Genomic DNA, 18,513 nt, shown 5'->3' with positions numbered 1-18,513 from the left:
CATTCTAGGTTGCTGAGCATGAATTAGAAACTACTAGCATCAATTATAAAAGAATAATATATATATGTATAAATATATATATAATAATTAATATTATATATTTTCAGTTTGGTATGGGATTCCCGAAATATCGAGAAGCCAATCCCGAATCCCATACCTAAATTTTGGGATTGGTTTGGGATAGCATCCCGAAAATTTCGGGAATTTCGGTTTGGGAAATTTTTGGTTTGGGATTGAGATTTTTTCGGTTCGGTTCGGGATTTTTGGGAATTTTTTCCACCCCTAGTTGTGATGAGCCAGCAACTTCACACGCATCTGCACCAAGGTCAGCGAATTAAAATTTGTACACCAGAGCGTCGGCAAAGAGAGGCAAGAAGAAAAATAGTAAGTTAATTTTACTTTCTCTTTATTACCATTAATTTTATTATTAATGTGATTAGCAGGTCTATAGTATGAAAGGTGCGGATTCATCGCTCATCCTACGTTAATATATATATGAATGTGGTATTGTTGTCCTTCTAATAATAATTGTCACTTTCTTTAAGTTTTGATACTTATGTAAATTATGCTGAATTAAAGTTTTTATCACAATCATTACTTAATTAAAGCAATTTGTTTACAGTGACTAGTGACTGGAATTACAACCTTATGCTTTAGTTTATTTATTGTACCACATTTTTGTAATATATACTGGACCTAAAGTTCCGTGTTAAAATTAAAACCTGAAGTTTCTTGACCCTCATCATATAAAGATGGTTAGACCTAAAGTTCGATCATATAAAAAGATCGAACTTGAAGTTCCTTGATCATCATAATATAAAATGATCAAACCCGAAGTTCCTTAATCAAATTCTAAATAAAACCTAAAGTTATTAAATCAATTGAGAGAACATCGTTTCCTCAACTAAATGAATATAACAACCATTAAGCACTCAATCCACAATTTAGGGATAGACAAAATACTCATAGTTATGAGTAACCGCGGTTACCCGTCCATTTAAAATTAACAATTACGGTTATAGATAACCATTTAAACAAAAAAACAATTATGGGTATAACCGTTTAAATAACGGTTATGGGTATTACCCACAATTATAACGGATGACTAGTCTCCAAAAAAATCGTTCGTAAGTGTAGGAACATTTGCTAACGATCAGTTCTTGATATTTTTAACTGTTGGTTCTCTAACAACATATTTAATTAGTTCTTTAACAATCAGTACTTTAACAATAAATTTAGATTAAAAAATATCTTTAATTAGTTCTCTCTAATAATCAGTTGTTGATATTTTTAACCGTTATCAATCAGTTCTTGATATAAACTCACTACCATATGGATCTTATAATTGAAGAGTTGCTTATACGCAGAAAAATGTCAAAAATACATGAATTTTCTTTTCAATATGCTTTCTCAAGTGAGAGGTATTTTGTTAGTAACAAATCAATTCTTAGCAAATATATTATATTACATTTATTGATAACAACTAAAAATATTGTTTTTAAACCTAATAATTAGAATTGTATGAGGATTTGAAAGATTGAATTACGAAAAATGCATGCTAAACGTGCCTATAACGGTATTTAATTATCAAAAAAAGAAAACTATGACATATTTTTCTCTGTTAATTTTCAAGTTGTTAAAAACAAAACATGTGAACCAGTAGAAAAAAAAGGTAAATGGGTAAAAAAAAACAAAATGGATAGACGGATAAATGGATAAATAGTTACGATTAAATGAGTGTGCGGGTATGAGTAATCATTTATAAACAGTTATGAGTATAAGTACAACCATTTAGGCAATTACTCAACGGATAAACGGTTATACGGGTATGAACATAAACGGTTATGAGTAAATAACCACGATTACCCGTCTGCCATAATCAATGCCCATCCCTAGTCCACATATTAATAAATGATAACCAGAAGTTCCTTAATTCATATAAATGAGGACTATAAGCCCTTAATACACGTACATATTGAGGATGAACATAAATTTCAAAAATATAAATTTTTAACACAAAAATCTTACCATTTGTTAAAAATAAAAAATAAAATAAAAGGGTTGAAAAGGTTAAAAGTGAAAAAGTGAATAAGACATGTGATGAGGAACAGTAGTTGGGTGATGGTAGTGACATGTGAAAAAGAGAACAAGTGAATCACAGAAAGAGAGGAACAGTAGTTTGGTGATGGTAGTGGTGACATGTGAAAATGAAATATAATAATTTTTTCAAATATGGATGGTTGTGAGTGGAAAAGGATCGATCTTTATCTTAAGGATCTTAAAGATTCTATAACCTTCTCGGTTCATCGTACATAAGAAGTTATTTTAAAATTTAAAATTTAAAATTAAATATGAATAATATTTAATAAAAACTAATCGCTAATATACGATGAATGAATAAAATCACTAGATCTCTAAGATCCCTGCCGGACCCTTTTCGTTGTGAGTAACCTGAATGAGCCAACAACCTCACATGCGTCTACACCAACGTCAGTGAATTAAAATTCGTACACCAAAGTGTCAGCAAAGAGGAGGGAAGAAAAATAGTAAATTAAAAAAAAGCAAGCTTTTTCCCTTTAATTGACGTGTTTACACGTTCAAAGTTTTGAATTTTCTCGGTTAGTGACCACTTTCTTTTAAAAATTTCTGAACGCCTTCTATTGAGTTCTTGTTTATAATTTCTAAAAGCAGAAGAAAAATAAGTAAATTTCACACTACAAAATCATGAAGGACTAAGAATATAGTCCTACACCTTAAGATTTAAAACATGTCTTTCAAAAGCTATTAGAAGGTCATAAGAGAGCCCAAAACTTAATCTAAAACTAAACGAGATCATATCATCTATACGAGAGTAACTTCTACGTCATCGTGTGTCCCATGCCAAATTAATTTAGTGTGTGTACACACACACACACACCACGTGATAACATCGTATCATGGGCACGTACAAGACACCACCATGATAATGCACCTATGCCATGAAAGTCCTCACTGGAGAATCTCTTAACAAAACATGCGACCCCATGTATGTTTTTGTCTCACCCTAATTTGAGAGTTGCCCTAGAATTAAGATGGGACAATTAGTTAGCGTATTAACAAAACCAATGTTTCAAGTTTATTGGCTATTATTGTCACGCCCGAATCCCAAGATAGATTCAAGATCGACACGCGACGTCACCATGTACCTGTGCATCCACCATGCCTCACCTCCGAAACATGGACAAAACACAACTCAAGGTCCAATGGCGTAGTAACCTTTTTGTTTACTTTATGGATGTATCTACCCTTTGTATTAGACTACCTACGTACCCTCAAACAGGATCAAATCATTCATAGTTCACCGAATCATGCCTTCTGTTATGGCAATGCATGATATGAATTCCAGTGATACTAGTAAGTTCAACAGAAAATAAATAAATAAATATATATATATATACACACACACACACACACACAAGGTATCCTTAATAAGAAACAATTCCATCCCTTTCAGGTTTTATACGTATATATTCGTTCCAACTTCAGACATGTGCAACAGGTCTGATAATGTTAAACAAATGGAGACCTTAAATAGATATTTCATACATAGGACAATTACCACATATGCCTTTTCAACATTTATACCCAAAAGGTCATATTGTTTCATATGTTAAAATAGGCATCTGTAAAGTTGGGAGAGCATTGGTTTGTCCAGGGTACATAATCTAATACTGCATAAAAGTAGTAAGAAATAAAATATATGCTATCAACTAGAGGGCATAGAGTACAAACTAAGAGATTCACTAACTGGCGTGCAACCACCATTTGTTCACCAAAATTAAACTAAACTCACCACATCCACAAATACCCAATTACCCAAATCAATAAAATAACAAGAAATATTTCTGAAAAAAAGTTCGGAAACAGTTGAATCAAAGACGGGAAAGTGAGGGATTCATGAATTGAATAATCAAATGGACAAAGAAAGCACCTTGACGAGGCAGAGGATTCCCTGTGCCGTTGAGCTTTCCTACTTTTTCCCTTCCCCTTCAATTTTTCCCACTTCTTGGCACCTTATCGCACGATTCCCCCATACCCTATCCTGCCTTCCAGAAGCCTCCTCATCTTTCCCTTTCTCTTTTATAATCTTCATATTTTATAATATTAATATTATTCTACTTCTCCCTCTTAAAATTCCGAAGGTAATATCCAATTAACCAACTAGAATATGGATTTGGATCCTCTCCTGAGCTATCCTCCTCATCAATCATTATGGGTCGTTGGATTTTTATCCAACGGCTACAATCATTATAACTTTAAAGGGACCTCCTGTTTGTAGTCGTTGAATACAAATTCAACGACCTATGATGATTGATGAGGAGGATCCTCTCCATTAGCTCAGGAGAGGATCCAAATCCCTAGAATATTATCAAAGGCATATATAATTGTTTTTTTTTATTTTTTTATTGTCATAGTATTGAGGATGCAGATATAATTGTTTATTGAGTTAATCACTTCGATCAACACTCAAAAAAAATTATCACCTTTTAGCATTAAAATGTTATATAATGAGTTAAATAATACAACTTACATACAGAGTTTCACAATACTTGTCAAGAGCTCAAAGGTCAAGCTAAGCTGACTCTTCTCTTTTTAGGGTATTTTGGTCATTTCACAATAAATGAATTATTTCACACAAAAAAGTAGGGAAGAGTTATAACAATCTATCCCTCTTAAGAAAATTTCATTTCCAAAATTTCTACCACATAATTACCAGAAAAGATAGGGATACTAAGTTCGCATATAACCTTCAATTCACATGTAACATTCTTGACTTCATGATTACTCCCTTAATTTATACCACATAATTACCAGAAAAGATAGGGATACCAAGCCATTTTGGCATTTATAATACCAAACCACATATTAAGTTGTTTGCGAAAAATTCTACATGCGTCTTAAAAGAAACGTATTTCAAGGCGCTGTTTGCAACTCGTATGTTGAAGGGCTTCACCATCAGCATGTGCCTTTGGAGACTGAGGTCCCTACTGAGTGTAGAGGTGGGTTCAAAAAAACCAAAAACCAAAAAAAACCAAACCAAACACCGAAAAGAAACCGAACTGAATTATCAAAAACCGAACCAAACCGAAATAGGTTGGTTCGATTTCGGTTTCAATGATTTGAAAATCGACCGAACCGAATGGAACCAATATTTAATTATTTTATATAATATTCAAATTAATTAATTTTTATATATTTAATTATTCTCTCTCTCCTCACTTTCTCTCTCTGCCTTTCAAGAGCTCTTTTTTTTTTTTTTTTTCTTTCATTTGTTTGTTATGTTGTTTTCTATGCAGTAAAATGTCCTCATATTTTTTTGGTCCAACATTAAGTACTTATATTTCCAACATTAAAAACCTCATCAATGGCCTTCTCTCTAATAAAATCCTCACGTTGTGAAAGAAGCTGAAAAATCTCTCAAGCTGCACTTCATTTTTTCATCCAACATTAAAATCCTCGGAAACCTCACGCTCCACATTCGTCTTGTCTCTAAATCTCTCACCTTCTTACAACTTTTGTAGCCTTGCTGGGTTGATTCATTTGGATGAAAGGATAACGTTTTGTCTATTACTTTGAATTATGGATGTTTGATTTGGTTAAAAAAAAAAAAAAAAAAAAAAAAAAAAACGGAACCGAAACAATACCAAAATAAACCGAACCAAAAATAAATTGAGAAAAACCAAACCAAACTAGACCAAATAGTAAGTTCGGATTGATTTTCGGTTTTGGCAAAAAACTGAACCGAATGGAACCAAACCCACGCCTAACTAAGTGTGTGAATCTCACACCAAGGATTTCAAGCCTTATCTAGTATCAAACCTAACCATCCCTGTGCTCTATCTTATTCAGCATGTGTTGTGTATGTACTAAGCTCAAATGACTTCACACATGAGATGACGTGTTAAGAATGAAAACTGAAAACTAAATGGTTATCAAAACACCCATAACTTTTCAAAATTTAGCTTTCAATTTTTAAAGTAGTTACCAAACTAGTTTTTAGTTTAAAAAAAAAACATCAAAACTATAAAATAAAAACTAAAAATTAAAATATAAACTAAAAACTAACAAAATGGTTATCAAATGGCTCCTAAAACTAAAAATTAAAAGTTTAAAGCAAAATGGTTATCCAACGGATGAGATTTTCAATCTTTCATTAAATTTGGTCTATTTTATTTCGAAGAAGGTTTAGTTCGAGGCTATGCTGTTTCTAAGCCATCCTCACTTTCATGGCAAGAAGTCCATAGTAGTGTTCGGGGCTTCACAAGACCATTAGTTTCCAAACTTTTAAAACCAAGTCAATTTGAGAACTAATCTTTTTTTCAATTGGGAATGATAAAAGTGTGAAAACGATGGTGATTTTTCTTAGTGGTGTGAAAGTTACCAAAGAATATCTGAAACTGTTGCAACCAAACAAATGCATCACTGTTTTGAAACCAAGACTAAATACAATTTGTTCTGGTCATAAATAAAAATAAGATCTGCTGCAGAGTTAATCTATTTTTATTTACTAAATGTTGCGTCCGGCCAACCAACTTCAAGGCCTAATTCGGGATCATATCCTAAGGCTCGAATGGTTGACTCTAATCACTTTACTACCATATGAGAGCTTAAACTTGACATTCCCTAAAGTACGTATACCACGCAGACGACCAAACCCGAGAATATCTCATCTTCTTAAATGCCGATGAACGCATCATCTGATAGACTGATGCCACTACAGCACTCGTTCGAAATGATACAGGACATAACTGAAGGCCACAAACCAGGAAGTGCAGTCATTGTCAGTGTCAATTGACTAATCTACCCCGGCTCCAACTCAGTGATGAGATTGATACAAGACCTTCATCAAACTCAATCTTTACGATTATATACCTCAAGTGATTCTTCAATTAATCCAATTGCTTTTCAGCATAACCCAAATTGCTCTTCAACATAACCCCTAGCTCTTCAGCTACAATCTCAAAGCCGTTATTCGAAGCAAACATTGCCTACAATCCTTGAAATCCAGCCACTCTTGAACTCCTCTATGAGGCATATGTTTCTTCTTTAGTCCACTCTGATACCAACAACCTCAGTGGACTCGATGGACTCCTCTTGCATTATTTTACCCTTCATAGCCTAGGTCATTCTAGAGACTATTGATTTTCTATATGTTTTCCGTCTATTTACTTATCAAGTTATGTAGATCGACTCATTAACCCCCTAGATCTTTTTGCAATTGACTGCAATCATTACTTCATTATGAAATGATTACATTTAGTTTCTCGTTTTAGTTTCTATTTCTCTCTCATTTACTCTTAGGCAAATACACACAAATCACATTATCTATTCTAAAACTAGGGAGCAATTGACTGTTCATTGGGCTACAGTCAATTGTTTGCCCCTTGATTTCATCTTATTTACAAAAAAACCATGAGAATTGGGCTGGGTTTGAAGGATATTATTTGAACTAATAAGGGTGATTTTGTCCGGACGGTTTAGGACGAAGTACCCCTTCATTTCACCTTATTTGCAAGAAACCCATTATATGTGGACTAGGTTGGAAGGGCAATTTTGTCCTCTCGGTTTTGAGTGAATTAAGGGGTTGCCGTGTAAGGGTTGCACTTGCTGTCCTTCATTGATGGTTTCGGGGAAATGAAGCTCTCACAGAGAGCGGAAGAAACGGAGAGACAGAGAGACAGACAGAGAGAGAAAGAGAGACAGACAGACAGACAGACAGAGAGAGAGAGATGCCGAGGGGAAGACAGCGCAGGGGAGAGGTATGGCTGATGGGTTATCCGGATCTACCGCTGCATGCCTGGATTTCGAAAGCTAAGAGAGAGAGAGACAGAGAGAGAGAGAGATGCCGAGGGGAAGACTGCGCAGGGGAGAGGTATGGCTGATGGGTTATCCGGATCTACCGCTGCATGCCTGGATTTCGAAAGCTAAGTGCTTTTAAATTTATTTATTTTTCTATCAGCTTAGATTGCTCGGTGAGATGTTTAGGTGTGCCAGATTGCTCGGCCTTCTTCCTTCTGCTTCTGATCGCCCGAGGTGTTTGAAATTTCAGTTTTTGCACGTAATGCTGCTCTTAAGCCCTCAAATTCGATGCGTTTCGTGTTTAGTTGTGTGAAATTTGATTGTGTCGGAGTAAAATCGAGTTGAAATTGCATAATTAGATCTTATAATTTGAAATGTTTGTTCCAAGTGTTTGTAATTTGCTTTATATACTGAATAACAGTTTGGTTTGGGTGATTATCTGCGGTTTCGTGTTGATTAAGAAGAAGGTTAAGTTTAATAAGTATCATTTTAAGAGCAATGCTTATTTATCTGGCAGTGGTAGATAGTTAATTCACTGTTAAGTAGGGAATGAAAATGTTGTGCTAACTGCGAAATTTAGCTGATTGGTGCAGGGTTAACATAAACGTTTATTTTCTATCCTAAATGTATTCACGGGTTGTTTACCTAATATATGGAAGCAGACATCGTGGTCAAAAAGTGGAGGAGATAGAAGAAGAATTCTATGAAGAGTTGCTACTGTATAATTATTATTATTTTTTTTTAATACATTTTCATTTGGATTTTCACAAAACATAACACATGAGTAAGTATGTTGGTTTTTTATTTTAGTTGTAGAAATTAACAAACATATATTACATACCTTTTCAGGTGATGACATCGACAGTGTTGAAATCATGGTCATGGGGTTGTGGTTTGTCAACTATTTCCAGGCCAATAGTTTATAACTATTGCCCATCTGTTCTGTTGAGGTATTTTTCAATTTTTTTGTTGTTTAAATTTATATGTTATTCATCTTTTGTGAGCATTCGTTCCAGGATTTTACGAAATTCTTAAAATTTTATTTAATTGAATTTATGGTCGTTCGGTAATTTTTTTATTTCCAGAATCTTCTAATCCTATTGATGCAACGAGTCGTAGGGGAGCCACGAGTTCACCGAAGCTTTCAAATTTTGCCCACTCACTCATTGTAATCTCCCTTTTTCTCCCTCTCTCCCTCTCTCCCTCTCTCCTGTTTTTCTATCCTATGGCATTTGGGTTTTCCCCTATTTCTCTTTCTGTTGATCTAATTTGAGGTGAAGTTTGAATTTTGGTTGAATTGGAATGTGGTTTAATGGGTTTCCTTTCGGTTATCGATTCGACTTTGGTAGGATTGGCATGTGGTTTTTCAAGCTTTTGCAACCACTTTGGGTCTGGCAAAGGTAATAGTCTTACTCTTCATTCCATAAGCTTCATTTTGTATGCCCAAAAAAATTTGGAATGGAAAACATGATGGGAGTTTTAGGAAATGCCCATGTTCTGTAATTTTCCCCATTTGTTGTTTTTTGCAATTTCTTTGATGATATTAGCCATATAAGCATGTTTTCCTCTCTTCATTACATTCCGAATCTTTAAAATCCTTGCTGATTCGTGTAATTTCTCATATATGTTTCTATGTTTGTTTGATCTTGGTTTCTAGGTTATTATCTTAATCGACAAGATGCAAAACGAGGAGTCAATCATCACCCAGCTCTACATCCCGAGAAAATGGTATTCAATCGAATTTAATCGGTGAACGTATACATGAGAGTTAACATCGTTGTTTATTTGCAAATACTACTGCTGACCTTATTCACGAACCATTTTAACATAATAGGTTCTATTTGGATGATTAGAGTTTTGAACCTTTTCTTTCCCCCAATTCCACATGAACTGAGTTTTATTGCTGAACAGACCTTGGTAAATATTTATAGCCAACTAAAAGTGTTTTCTTTTGATTATTTTCAAATATATTTTTTAGCCAATTGACAACCCTAAAAGATTTACTTACACACACATCAAATCTGTGTTTCATAAATATACCGAAGATGTAATGCTAGATATTTTTTTTATAGTTTCTTCTGCTCTATTCTATGCTGGATAATACTGTTTTTCTGTATATTGTAGATCATTAAAATTCTGCCATGTTTGTGAAATTGAGATTTTTAAATTGAAGAACTTAACAAAGAAAATTGTACATATTTTTTTGGATAAATAATATTATCCACGTCTCATGTTATATAAAAAAAATTTAAAGTACTCTCTTTGTGTGCATGAATTTGAAACTTTTTATATTTTCTAGAAAGAGAGACAATACAATTGCGTTTTATTGTTAGAGAAAGATGTGTCATTCTGGATTTGCTTATAAATGCTTAAATAATTTGTCGTTGTGCAAACAAGTCCATTGTGGGTATGAAGGGAATGTGTGAATATCTCTTACATGAATGACTTTTATCATTTCCAGAACAATGTGATTTCACTCGATTGAACCAAATTGATTTGTTATTTTCCCATTTGAAGTTGAAGAGTCGGATTGGTGGGAAGCAATTTAGAGGTACTTATCGTCTTCTAACTGGGTCAGCTGCAAATCACTACCAATGAATAACTGCGTCATCGTCTTCTTTCTTCACTTATGAGCTTTTGGGGTAAAAGGAGTCATCTGCTTCTAGGATTTCGGGGCTATATTTGTGCGTTCGTCCAAGGATTTGGTATAATTCCCCTTTTTTAATTTATTTTTTTGAAATTCTTGATGGATATTTCTATTGTTTTCTTCGATTATTTAATTGGATTTTGTTTTTTATCTTTGCCATTTTTGTTTTCGCTTTTAATTTTTTATGTTAAAAGATGTTGTATTGTGTTTTCGTACCAAGTTATCCTTATTTGTATCTCTCACCAAAATATATACATGTAAAATCGAAGGAGACTGTAGTGTAACTCATTATAAAGTGACAAGCCCTATATACATTGATGCAATAAAATATAAACGATATCAATCCCTTGCAAATAAATGTTATTATGTTAACAAAAGTAACTTCAATTCTTAATCGTTAGTTCAATTACGTTTTTTCCATTCTATCTAGAATCTTAAATAGGGAATTTCATGTGTCTTAACAAATAATTCCTGGAGTTTTATTAAATTGTTTCATCTAATGTATCTAATATTTTAATAATTGCTTATTCCTTTTGTTTGGTTAAAGTTTTGTTCCATTTGTTTTCTATATTGCCTAGCATGTTGTTCCATCGCATCAAAGAGGGCTTCTTTAAGCTTGGGTTTCTTGGCAGTGGCTTTCTCCATTGACCTCTACACCTGCGTCTCTCCTCGCTTTCCCGCTTCCTCCGGTGCAATCTCTTTTTCTTTCTAATCTCTTTTGAGTTTCTTTCAATATGTCACTTTATATAATTTATTCTTTAATGTCAGATTTGGTGAGTTTGATTTGGGTTTGTGAATGTCTTCCTGGCTTTTCCACTTTGGATTCACATAATAAGTTCAATGGTTGTAAACAGAACAGAATACTGACTTGCGAACAAGGCAATTCAAAGCTTGAAAATTTGTATGTTATGCATGAGCTGACTAATATTTTTTTGTGCACTTTATTCATGCCTGTTGTGGATAATAGCTTGAAAATTTGTATGTATTACATGAGCTGACTAATACTTTGTAGTGCACCTTTCTATGCAAATTATTCATACCTGTTGTGGATAATAGTTCCAAAACCCGTAGCGAAGTGCGGGCAATTTTTCTAGTTATCTATTCTAAAGTTGAGAAGCAATAACTACAGTCAAATCTTTGCCACTCAATTTCACGTTATTTACAACAATGTCAGCCACATGGGGCTGTGTTGGGAGGGTAATTCTCAAAAGTTGAAAGGGTAATTTTATCTGTATAATTTAGAATGGATTGCGATGGGTTGGATGATGCGGTTATTTATACGCACACAAATTAAACCCTCTTTTTATCAATTGTAGTATAAGTATAAGTAGGGATCGTTCTGGACCGGGGATTAGGAGGGATTGTTAATCACTTGGAAACTGACTCAAAAACGTAAAAACAATATAAAACACTAAACTAGACTCAAAGAATGCGAAACTAAACGTTAAAACACTAAGACAAAATGTAAATATGAAATTGATGAAATGGTGTTGAAGTTTTCCTTCTTCGTGCTAGAATATTTTTAGTATAATGGCACAAATAAGGGTGTCGAATCCACAAGGACTAATTGGACCTAAACAACTACTTGTTTTGCAAAAACTCTATAAGAGAAATAAAACTAATCAATTTAGGCAGATTTGTTGTTGTAACTTGAAAGCACAAGAAAATGAAGTAGACACAAATAAATGAATCAACAACTAATGAAATGAGATAGCACAAATAGAGATGTAGCTAGAGATTCGATTTCACCATTGCTAAGCCAAGTCCATGCTTGTTAAGTCAGATTATACTCATCCCTCTACTTATTTCTTGGGTTTGTTTCACTTAGATATGATCAGCCATATGATGTGTGGACTTGATCAAATGTCCCTAATCATGAACCTAATTGTGATGTGCAACTTTGGTTCCTAATCAAGAATATGTAGTGCATAAGAAACTTTCACAAAACCAAAGGGAACACTCGGCAGGATGTTTGCAAAACATTCCCTTCATTCATTCACATATCCACCAAGATTATGCATGATGTGTGCTTTAATCTTGGCTAAACAACCTGTGGTTAATTCAAATGATGATCAAGCACTAAAATCAACACACTAAGTCACAATTAAATCGGAGAATGAAACAAGAAATAGATAGATTAAATGAGAATTCTGAATTAACTACATGACACTCTTGCAAGGCTACATCGAATCCCTAGAGAGAGATTAGTTACACTTCATGTTTACAAAAGGTTTGACATAAAAATATATAACATGAGTGAACATAGGATTAAGAAGAAAGAACCCTTGAAGCCAAACTGATGTCGAAAGAGGAAGTTCCTCATGGTACAAAACAAAGAGAATCAAAGAAACACCTAAACATTCCAACAACTCAAACTTGAATTGTATGAACGTTTAGGCCCTCTTATCTTCCTTTTCGTCGTAGCACAAGGTCTAAGGGATGTTGTTGGTGTGTTGAATGGATTGGGGAATTATGGAAATGGATGAGGAGTGGTGTTTGGATTATAAGGGAAGATTGGATGTGTTTGTGATGTGTTGTGTATGAAAATGAGATGTGATTTTTGTGTATGAATGCATGGGTTTTTATAGGGGGAATGGGAGAATATGTGAGTGATTGTTTAAGAGTGAATGTGGTTGTTATGATTGAGAGTGCATGTGGATGAAATAATGATGGAAAAAGAGCTAGGTTGTTGGTGTGTGAATGCATGTGTTGAATTGGTGGTGCAATGATGAAAGAGTAAGTGCATGTGTGTGTGAATGGTGGTGCAATGATGAAAGAGTAAGTGCATGTGTGTGAATGGTGGTGCAATGATGAAAGAATAAGTGCATGTGTGTGTGAATGGTGTTTCTTGATGGTTTTGGGGTTGTGATGCATGTGAATGCATGTGGCTAAGGGTTGTTGATTGGGCTAGAGGTTTTGCATGGCTCAAAGGATTATTTGATTGGGCTAGGCCCTTTGTTTTATGTCCAAAGTGCATACAAGGCTTTCAAATTCGTCCAACACTTTGGCTCCAAGCATATGCTATCCATTCCAAGCCCAATTTTGCTCCAAAATGCTCCAAAATGCATCTTTTTGCTTCCTTAGCCATATGAACCTAAAAACACACGAAAATGGCTTAAACTACTAAAACAATTATGAATTAACAACATAAATGCACGAAAACAAGCTAAGTAAGTCGCCTAAATATGCTCCTATCATTAGACGCGGGCGCTATCCTCTCTCTCTACTTCTCCTCTTTCTCCGCTCCCCATAGCTCTTGACATGAAGCACACAAACCAAGTAGTGACGGTCGAAAGCCTCAAACATGGCGGAGGCGAAATTGAGGTACAGTGACGGTCGACAACCGCCTCCGGTGTCGATGAATTTGGCCGTCGGAAAACGTCCTCACTCCGATTATGGTATGTTGAATTTCTCGATCTTCCCTTTATTTGAGTCTCCTCTCTCCTTTTGCGTTTGTTTAGGGTTTATAAATTAGGGTTCTTAGGGATTTTAGGGTTTTCTCGCTTTTTTTTTCCTTCAGAAATTGCACTGGATTTCTTAGATTGGAGTTGTTCTTATTTTGAAAAAATTGGACTAATGTTGATTTTAGCTTTCGTCTCTCTGGTAATTACTCTGAAACCCCAAAGGATTTGAAATTTCTGGTAATTGTTCTCGTTGTTTTTGACAATTTGTTGTTAAGATTTGTATAAATTGCTGCCATTGTGTTTTGAAGTGTTATGATTATTTCAAAGAAAACCGATTCTATCAATTGCAATTCTGTAGATGGCTAATGAAATAATGGCCTGCGAGAGGAAGGAGGAAAAAAAAAAAAAAAAAAGCATAGAAAACACCATCGGATGATGTTTTAATCAATTGAGAAAACTGTAATTACTCACATTTTAACAAACTAAGGTTTCTTATTTCACTTCTTTGCAAGAAGCTATTAATTCTGCATCATCAGTGACTCAAACCTTAAGCGGAGAAGTGGCTGACGGTCAACGTAAATCCTCCGGTCACAGAACTCACTAATGGACCTTTGGGTGGTCTTCATGAGAAGGTTGATTCGATCTTAAATATGTGGATATGTAACTCCAAATGTTCAATTTTATCAAATGAGTGTTGGTTGGTTGGCTATTTTAATCATGAAAAGCAATTTATTTTAGTTGAGCAAACATAATGCATGGACTTGGAACTTCTTCCTTTGAATTGTACTTGCAAGGGTGTATGATAAATTTAGTGGGATTTGAGCATAAGCCTGTTGCCAGCCCAATACCACTGATCGCATCCCGCAAGATTAATTTATCCACATTGGAGAATTTCTCATTAACCATTATACAATTCTCCTGCTTTTTTTTTTTTCAATTTAAATTTAAATATAAATTTTAAAATTTTGGTTTTGATTATGCAGTTCGTGGATTCCGTGCTGCTGTGGTATATTTAAATACTGCTGTCCTTTGGTTTTCGATTTTGTGAAATGTTTTGGAAGCGGGAGTGTGTGAAATGTGTTGATGCTGATGATAGTGCCAAATTTGGTGACACTCAACTAGCAGAGCAGGTAACAGAGCTTCTTCCAACTCAAATTTAATGATTCAAGCTGCCTAAGATTTGCATAACATTCCCAAGTTGTAGTCGATGTGCCTGAGTAGTTGAGTGCTTGGCTAATGAATGTAACCGCTAAGATTTTGATTTTTTTTTTTTTTTTTTTGTTTTGTTTTGGGGGGGTGGGGGGGATGGTTAAGAAACAACATTGCTAATTTCGGATTTATGGGTTTGAATTTTTGTTGAGTATGTGATTCCGTGTTCTATGTGTGTTGATTGACTGATGAAAAAATGTAGCCATAAAATTTTGATTTTGACAATTTTGATTTTGAGATTGCCTTTTTATACAATCTTTTGGTTAAGAAGTCAATTCTACGCGCTTGCTTCACATGCCTGTTGTTAACCTTCCAATAGTGACATGCTTGTTTTCACTTTCTCTCAAGTCTTCCCACGCACTGAAAGCGTAAGCAACACCCAAAACAAATACACGTTGAAGTCAGACTCTATTCAAGTTTTGACACCAACACTACCAAAGATTAAATAGAATACGAGCACAACCTTTTCACCCAATGATTGGAAATGATTGATTGAAGCCGCCCAAGAAAATTCATAAGGTTAAGTTGCAATCGTATAAGCAGAGTGTGGGTGAGCAAGTGCCCGCGAGTGATCCTCTCCTTTTGACACGGTCACCACTCAACACTCAAAACCACAAACACGTTTCTAGAAACAAAGAAAAATAATAATCAGAGATAGAGCAACCAAGATATATTGTACATCGATGGGATCGATGACAGTTGAAATTAACTAATTTCAGTTGGTTGCGTGCATGCATGCAATGCAGGCGTTCTTGGCTCTTCCATTACTACAACCTTTATAACTCGAACTTTTTGCAATCCTCAGATCACAAAGCCTTGGTTCAGAAAAGCCCCAGCCACCCAATGTTTCAAATTTGGCGAGTTGATGATGCCCTGCTCGCAATCCTTTACCTGTTTTAACAAGTATTAACAAATAATTAATTAGTGAAAGACTGAAAACTTGCTGACAAAGAGAGGAGTAACGGTTTTCACTCATATTTAAAAAAATATATATATATATATATATATTTATGTTTTTATTTCCCTACATCTATTGGATAATTGGATTAACAAAGCAGGAGGTTAAATCATGTACACAGATAATTACATAAAGTGTAATTAGGATTGTAAAAATTGTCAACCAGGGATAAAGTAGAATATCATATTGTACTGATATATACATACATTCAAAGTGAACGCTAATTCAAATCTGTCTGCTAAAATTGTGTTTAAGTTAGAACTCTGAACATTGAAGCATGCAAGAGATTCGAGAGCCTTGTAAAGTGCTGTAGCTACTCCTTGTCCCTTGTTGCATGCCACCTTCACATAAAAACCTTTTTCCTCTACTTGAGACACGTCTATCTGCAGAAAGGCATGATACTTAATTAAGTACAAGGGAAAATTACTTTATTTGCAGAAATTAATGGCTAATAAATTACAATCAAAATGGTTATAGACCTGAATGATGCCCTTAGAAACTAAATGGTTATTGTCTGAAACTTTTTTCTTGTTTTTAGTTTTTGTTGATCCTTGTAGATATCCCATATGCTCATCTGCTCCTGCTAATGATGCTTCAAGGCTTGCAATCTCAGCATTTAACTTCTTAGCATGCATTTGCAAGTCTTGTACATACAATACAGCATCTCCAACAATGGAGGCCTTGTCCATCTGTGCATATAACTCCAAAAGATTAAACAACAATCGTGCTTGCATAATTTGTTTGTTCTTCATATATATCGTTGAACAACTCATACTTCAAACCGAAAGAGCCCGTTTTGATAAAAAATAAAAATAAAAATAAAATAAAATAAAATGTAGGACACATTAATATTAGAAGTTTTTCGATAAAACTAGCAAAATTTTACCTATAATGCTAGTTTGTATAATGGTTTTCAGGAATATAACAAAAAAGTAGGATATGGTCCACGTGTTATCACATATTGGGAGAGTAAAACTTGCACTGCAGTAAATAACTTACTTCTACTAACACTTACCTTAGTTATGTTAGGAACCAATGACCGCAATTCATAGAGCCTTTCCTTCATTCTTCCCCTCCTCTTCCTCTCTGACACCAAAGTTCGTGACCGATCAACCTTTTGCCTCTTTGTAGTCGTCGTGGTTGTGTTTGTGTTTGTTGTTCCAGACGAATCTTCCCCATCATTATAGTCTTCTTCGCCCTTCATTTCTTCATCAAAATTTGGTAATGTAGTAAGCACAAAAGTGCTCGGGTCAGGTAGAAATGCATCATTGAAACCAAACATAGGACCTGGAGGAGTAGTACTAGCTGGACCGAACATGTTATAATCATCCAAGCAGCCATTGACCATAAGTTCACAATCAAAATTAGCTATTGGATGTTCACCTTCGCCACCGCGAATAAGATCAACGAATTGATCAAAGTTTGCATCATCTATGAAATCAAGTAACTCAGAGTTGTTGATGTTATGACATGCTAGATGGTTTCCAAGCGCATCCATTTCGTATTCCTTGTTTGATGGTGAGGTGCAGCTGCTAATTGTGTGACATAAAGTATATATAGAGTTCCTGTTTATGTTAAGTGTGAAAGGAATCAGACGGGGGCTTTTTTAAGACGTTTGAACTGTAGCTCTTAGTATATAAGTATAAAATACTATTGGTCGTATATGTGTGGACTAAATGATGTAATTTACATAAAATAAACCACCAAATAAGCATCAAAGTTTCGTTCACACTGAACGTTACTATAATAAAATTATATATACTAAAACTCAGTTGGGTTCCGGCACTGTTCATCAATAGTGTTCGGACGGATCTGCCCCTGTCTTCTCTGCTTTCTTCTGTTTCTCTCGCTTGCTTCATGTGTTGGAGAGACCCTTATTGTTATCCTTCTTTTCTTCGGGATTCTTTCACTCTTTGGCCACGTGTTGATCACCCTGGGTATCTTTTTTTCCATTATGACTCCCTGCTTTATTTTATTTTTTGCGTTGCCATCCAACTCTCTCTTAAATTCCACCATTTTATCCTTACCTAATCCACACTGCAGCAATGGTACATGCCTTTCCACAAAAAAAATAATTAAAAAACCTTACCTCATCACACCTGGCAGCAATGATGCATATTTTTGTCAGCCAAATCATCTGTGCAAATTTCTTGCGTTTAAAACCCTTGGAAAAATAAATAGTCGCTGCATCTTGCGTTTAAAATCCCCGGGTCAGTACTGATTTTGTTGGTTTTTGGATTTTATCAGGGTGGATTTGTTACCTCCAAGGTCCACCTCTGTTTGGTGGTGAGTTTTTTTTAACCTTTATTGCTGTTTTAATTTTTAATTTTGTAGTTTTCCATGTTCAAGTGGGATTTTTGTATGAATTTTTTTCCTTCTAATTCTGGATGTTTTCTTTGTATCGTTAGATTCGATGTCTGGGTGTATGATTTGTTTGTGTTTTTCGTTTCAGAACA

General features: G+C 34.7%; 1 protein-coding gene and 2 long non-coding RNA genes across 4 annotated transcripts; 2 read left to right on the top strand and 1 right to left on the bottom strand.

The window, feature by feature from the left end:
- Positions 1-8,720: 8,720 nt before the first annotated feature.
- LOC137714790 (uncharacterized) lies at positions 8,721-11,165 on the top strand. The gene is made up of 6 exons (XR_011065466.1): positions 8,721-8,789; positions 8,925-9,007; positions 9,189-9,239; positions 9,497-9,567; positions 10,357-10,544; positions 11,065-11,165. It is a non-coding gene; the product is annotated as an uncharacterized lncRNA (long non-coding RNA).
- A 2,553-nt stretch (positions 11,166-13,718) lies between these two features.
- LOC137714787 (uncharacterized) lies at positions 13,719-15,162 on the top strand. Of its 2 annotated transcripts, none has more exons than XR_011065464.1 (3): positions 13,719-13,884; positions 14,406-14,522; positions 14,874-15,162. It is a non-coding gene; the product is annotated as an uncharacterized lncRNA (long non-coding RNA). The 2 variants fall into 2 exon arrangements; XR_011065465.1 differs by having other exon boundaries at positions 14,403-14,522.
- Positions 15,163-15,731: 569 nt separating this feature from the next.
- On the bottom strand, positions 15,732-17,555 carry LOC137714146 (transcription factor FER-LIKE IRON DEFICIENCY-INDUCED TRANSCRIPTION FACTOR-like). The gene is made up of 4 exons (XM_068453425.1): positions 17,073-17,555; positions 16,537-16,746; positions 16,264-16,440; positions 15,732-15,990 (listed from the first exon to the last, which is right to left on the bottom strand). Exons 1-4 carry the CDS (start codon positions 17,553-17,555, stop codon positions 15,901-15,903), a joined length of 960 nt encoding a protein of 319 aa, XP_068309526.1. The 3' UTR covers positions 15,732-15,900.
- Positions 17,556-18,513: the final 958 nt, after the last annotated feature.

This window comes from Pyrus communis, chromosome 14 (assembly GCF_963583255.1).
Source record: "Pyrus communis chromosome 14, drPyrComm1.1, whole genome shotgun sequence".
Classification (NCBI taxonomy): Eukaryota; Viridiplantae; Streptophyta; class Magnoliopsida; order Rosales; family Rosaceae; genus Pyrus; species Pyrus communis.
This window is presented reverse-complemented; position numbering and strand designations above follow the sequence as displayed.

Excerpts from the sequence above, each read along its gene's own strand:
- LOC137714146 (XM_068453425.1), bottom strand. The coding sequence starts at position 17,555 with ATGGATGCGCTTGGAAACCATCTAGCATGTCATAACATCAACAACTCT. Across the intron at positions 16,441-16,536 it reads TTTCTAAGGGCATCATTCAG|ATAGACGTGTCTCAAGTAGA; the intron begins GTCTATAACCAT and ends GCCTTTCTGCAG. Across the intron at positions 15,991-16,263 it reads AATTAGCGTTCACTTTGAAT|GTAAAGGATTGCGAGCAGGG; the intron begins GTATGTATATAT and ends TTGTTAAAACAG.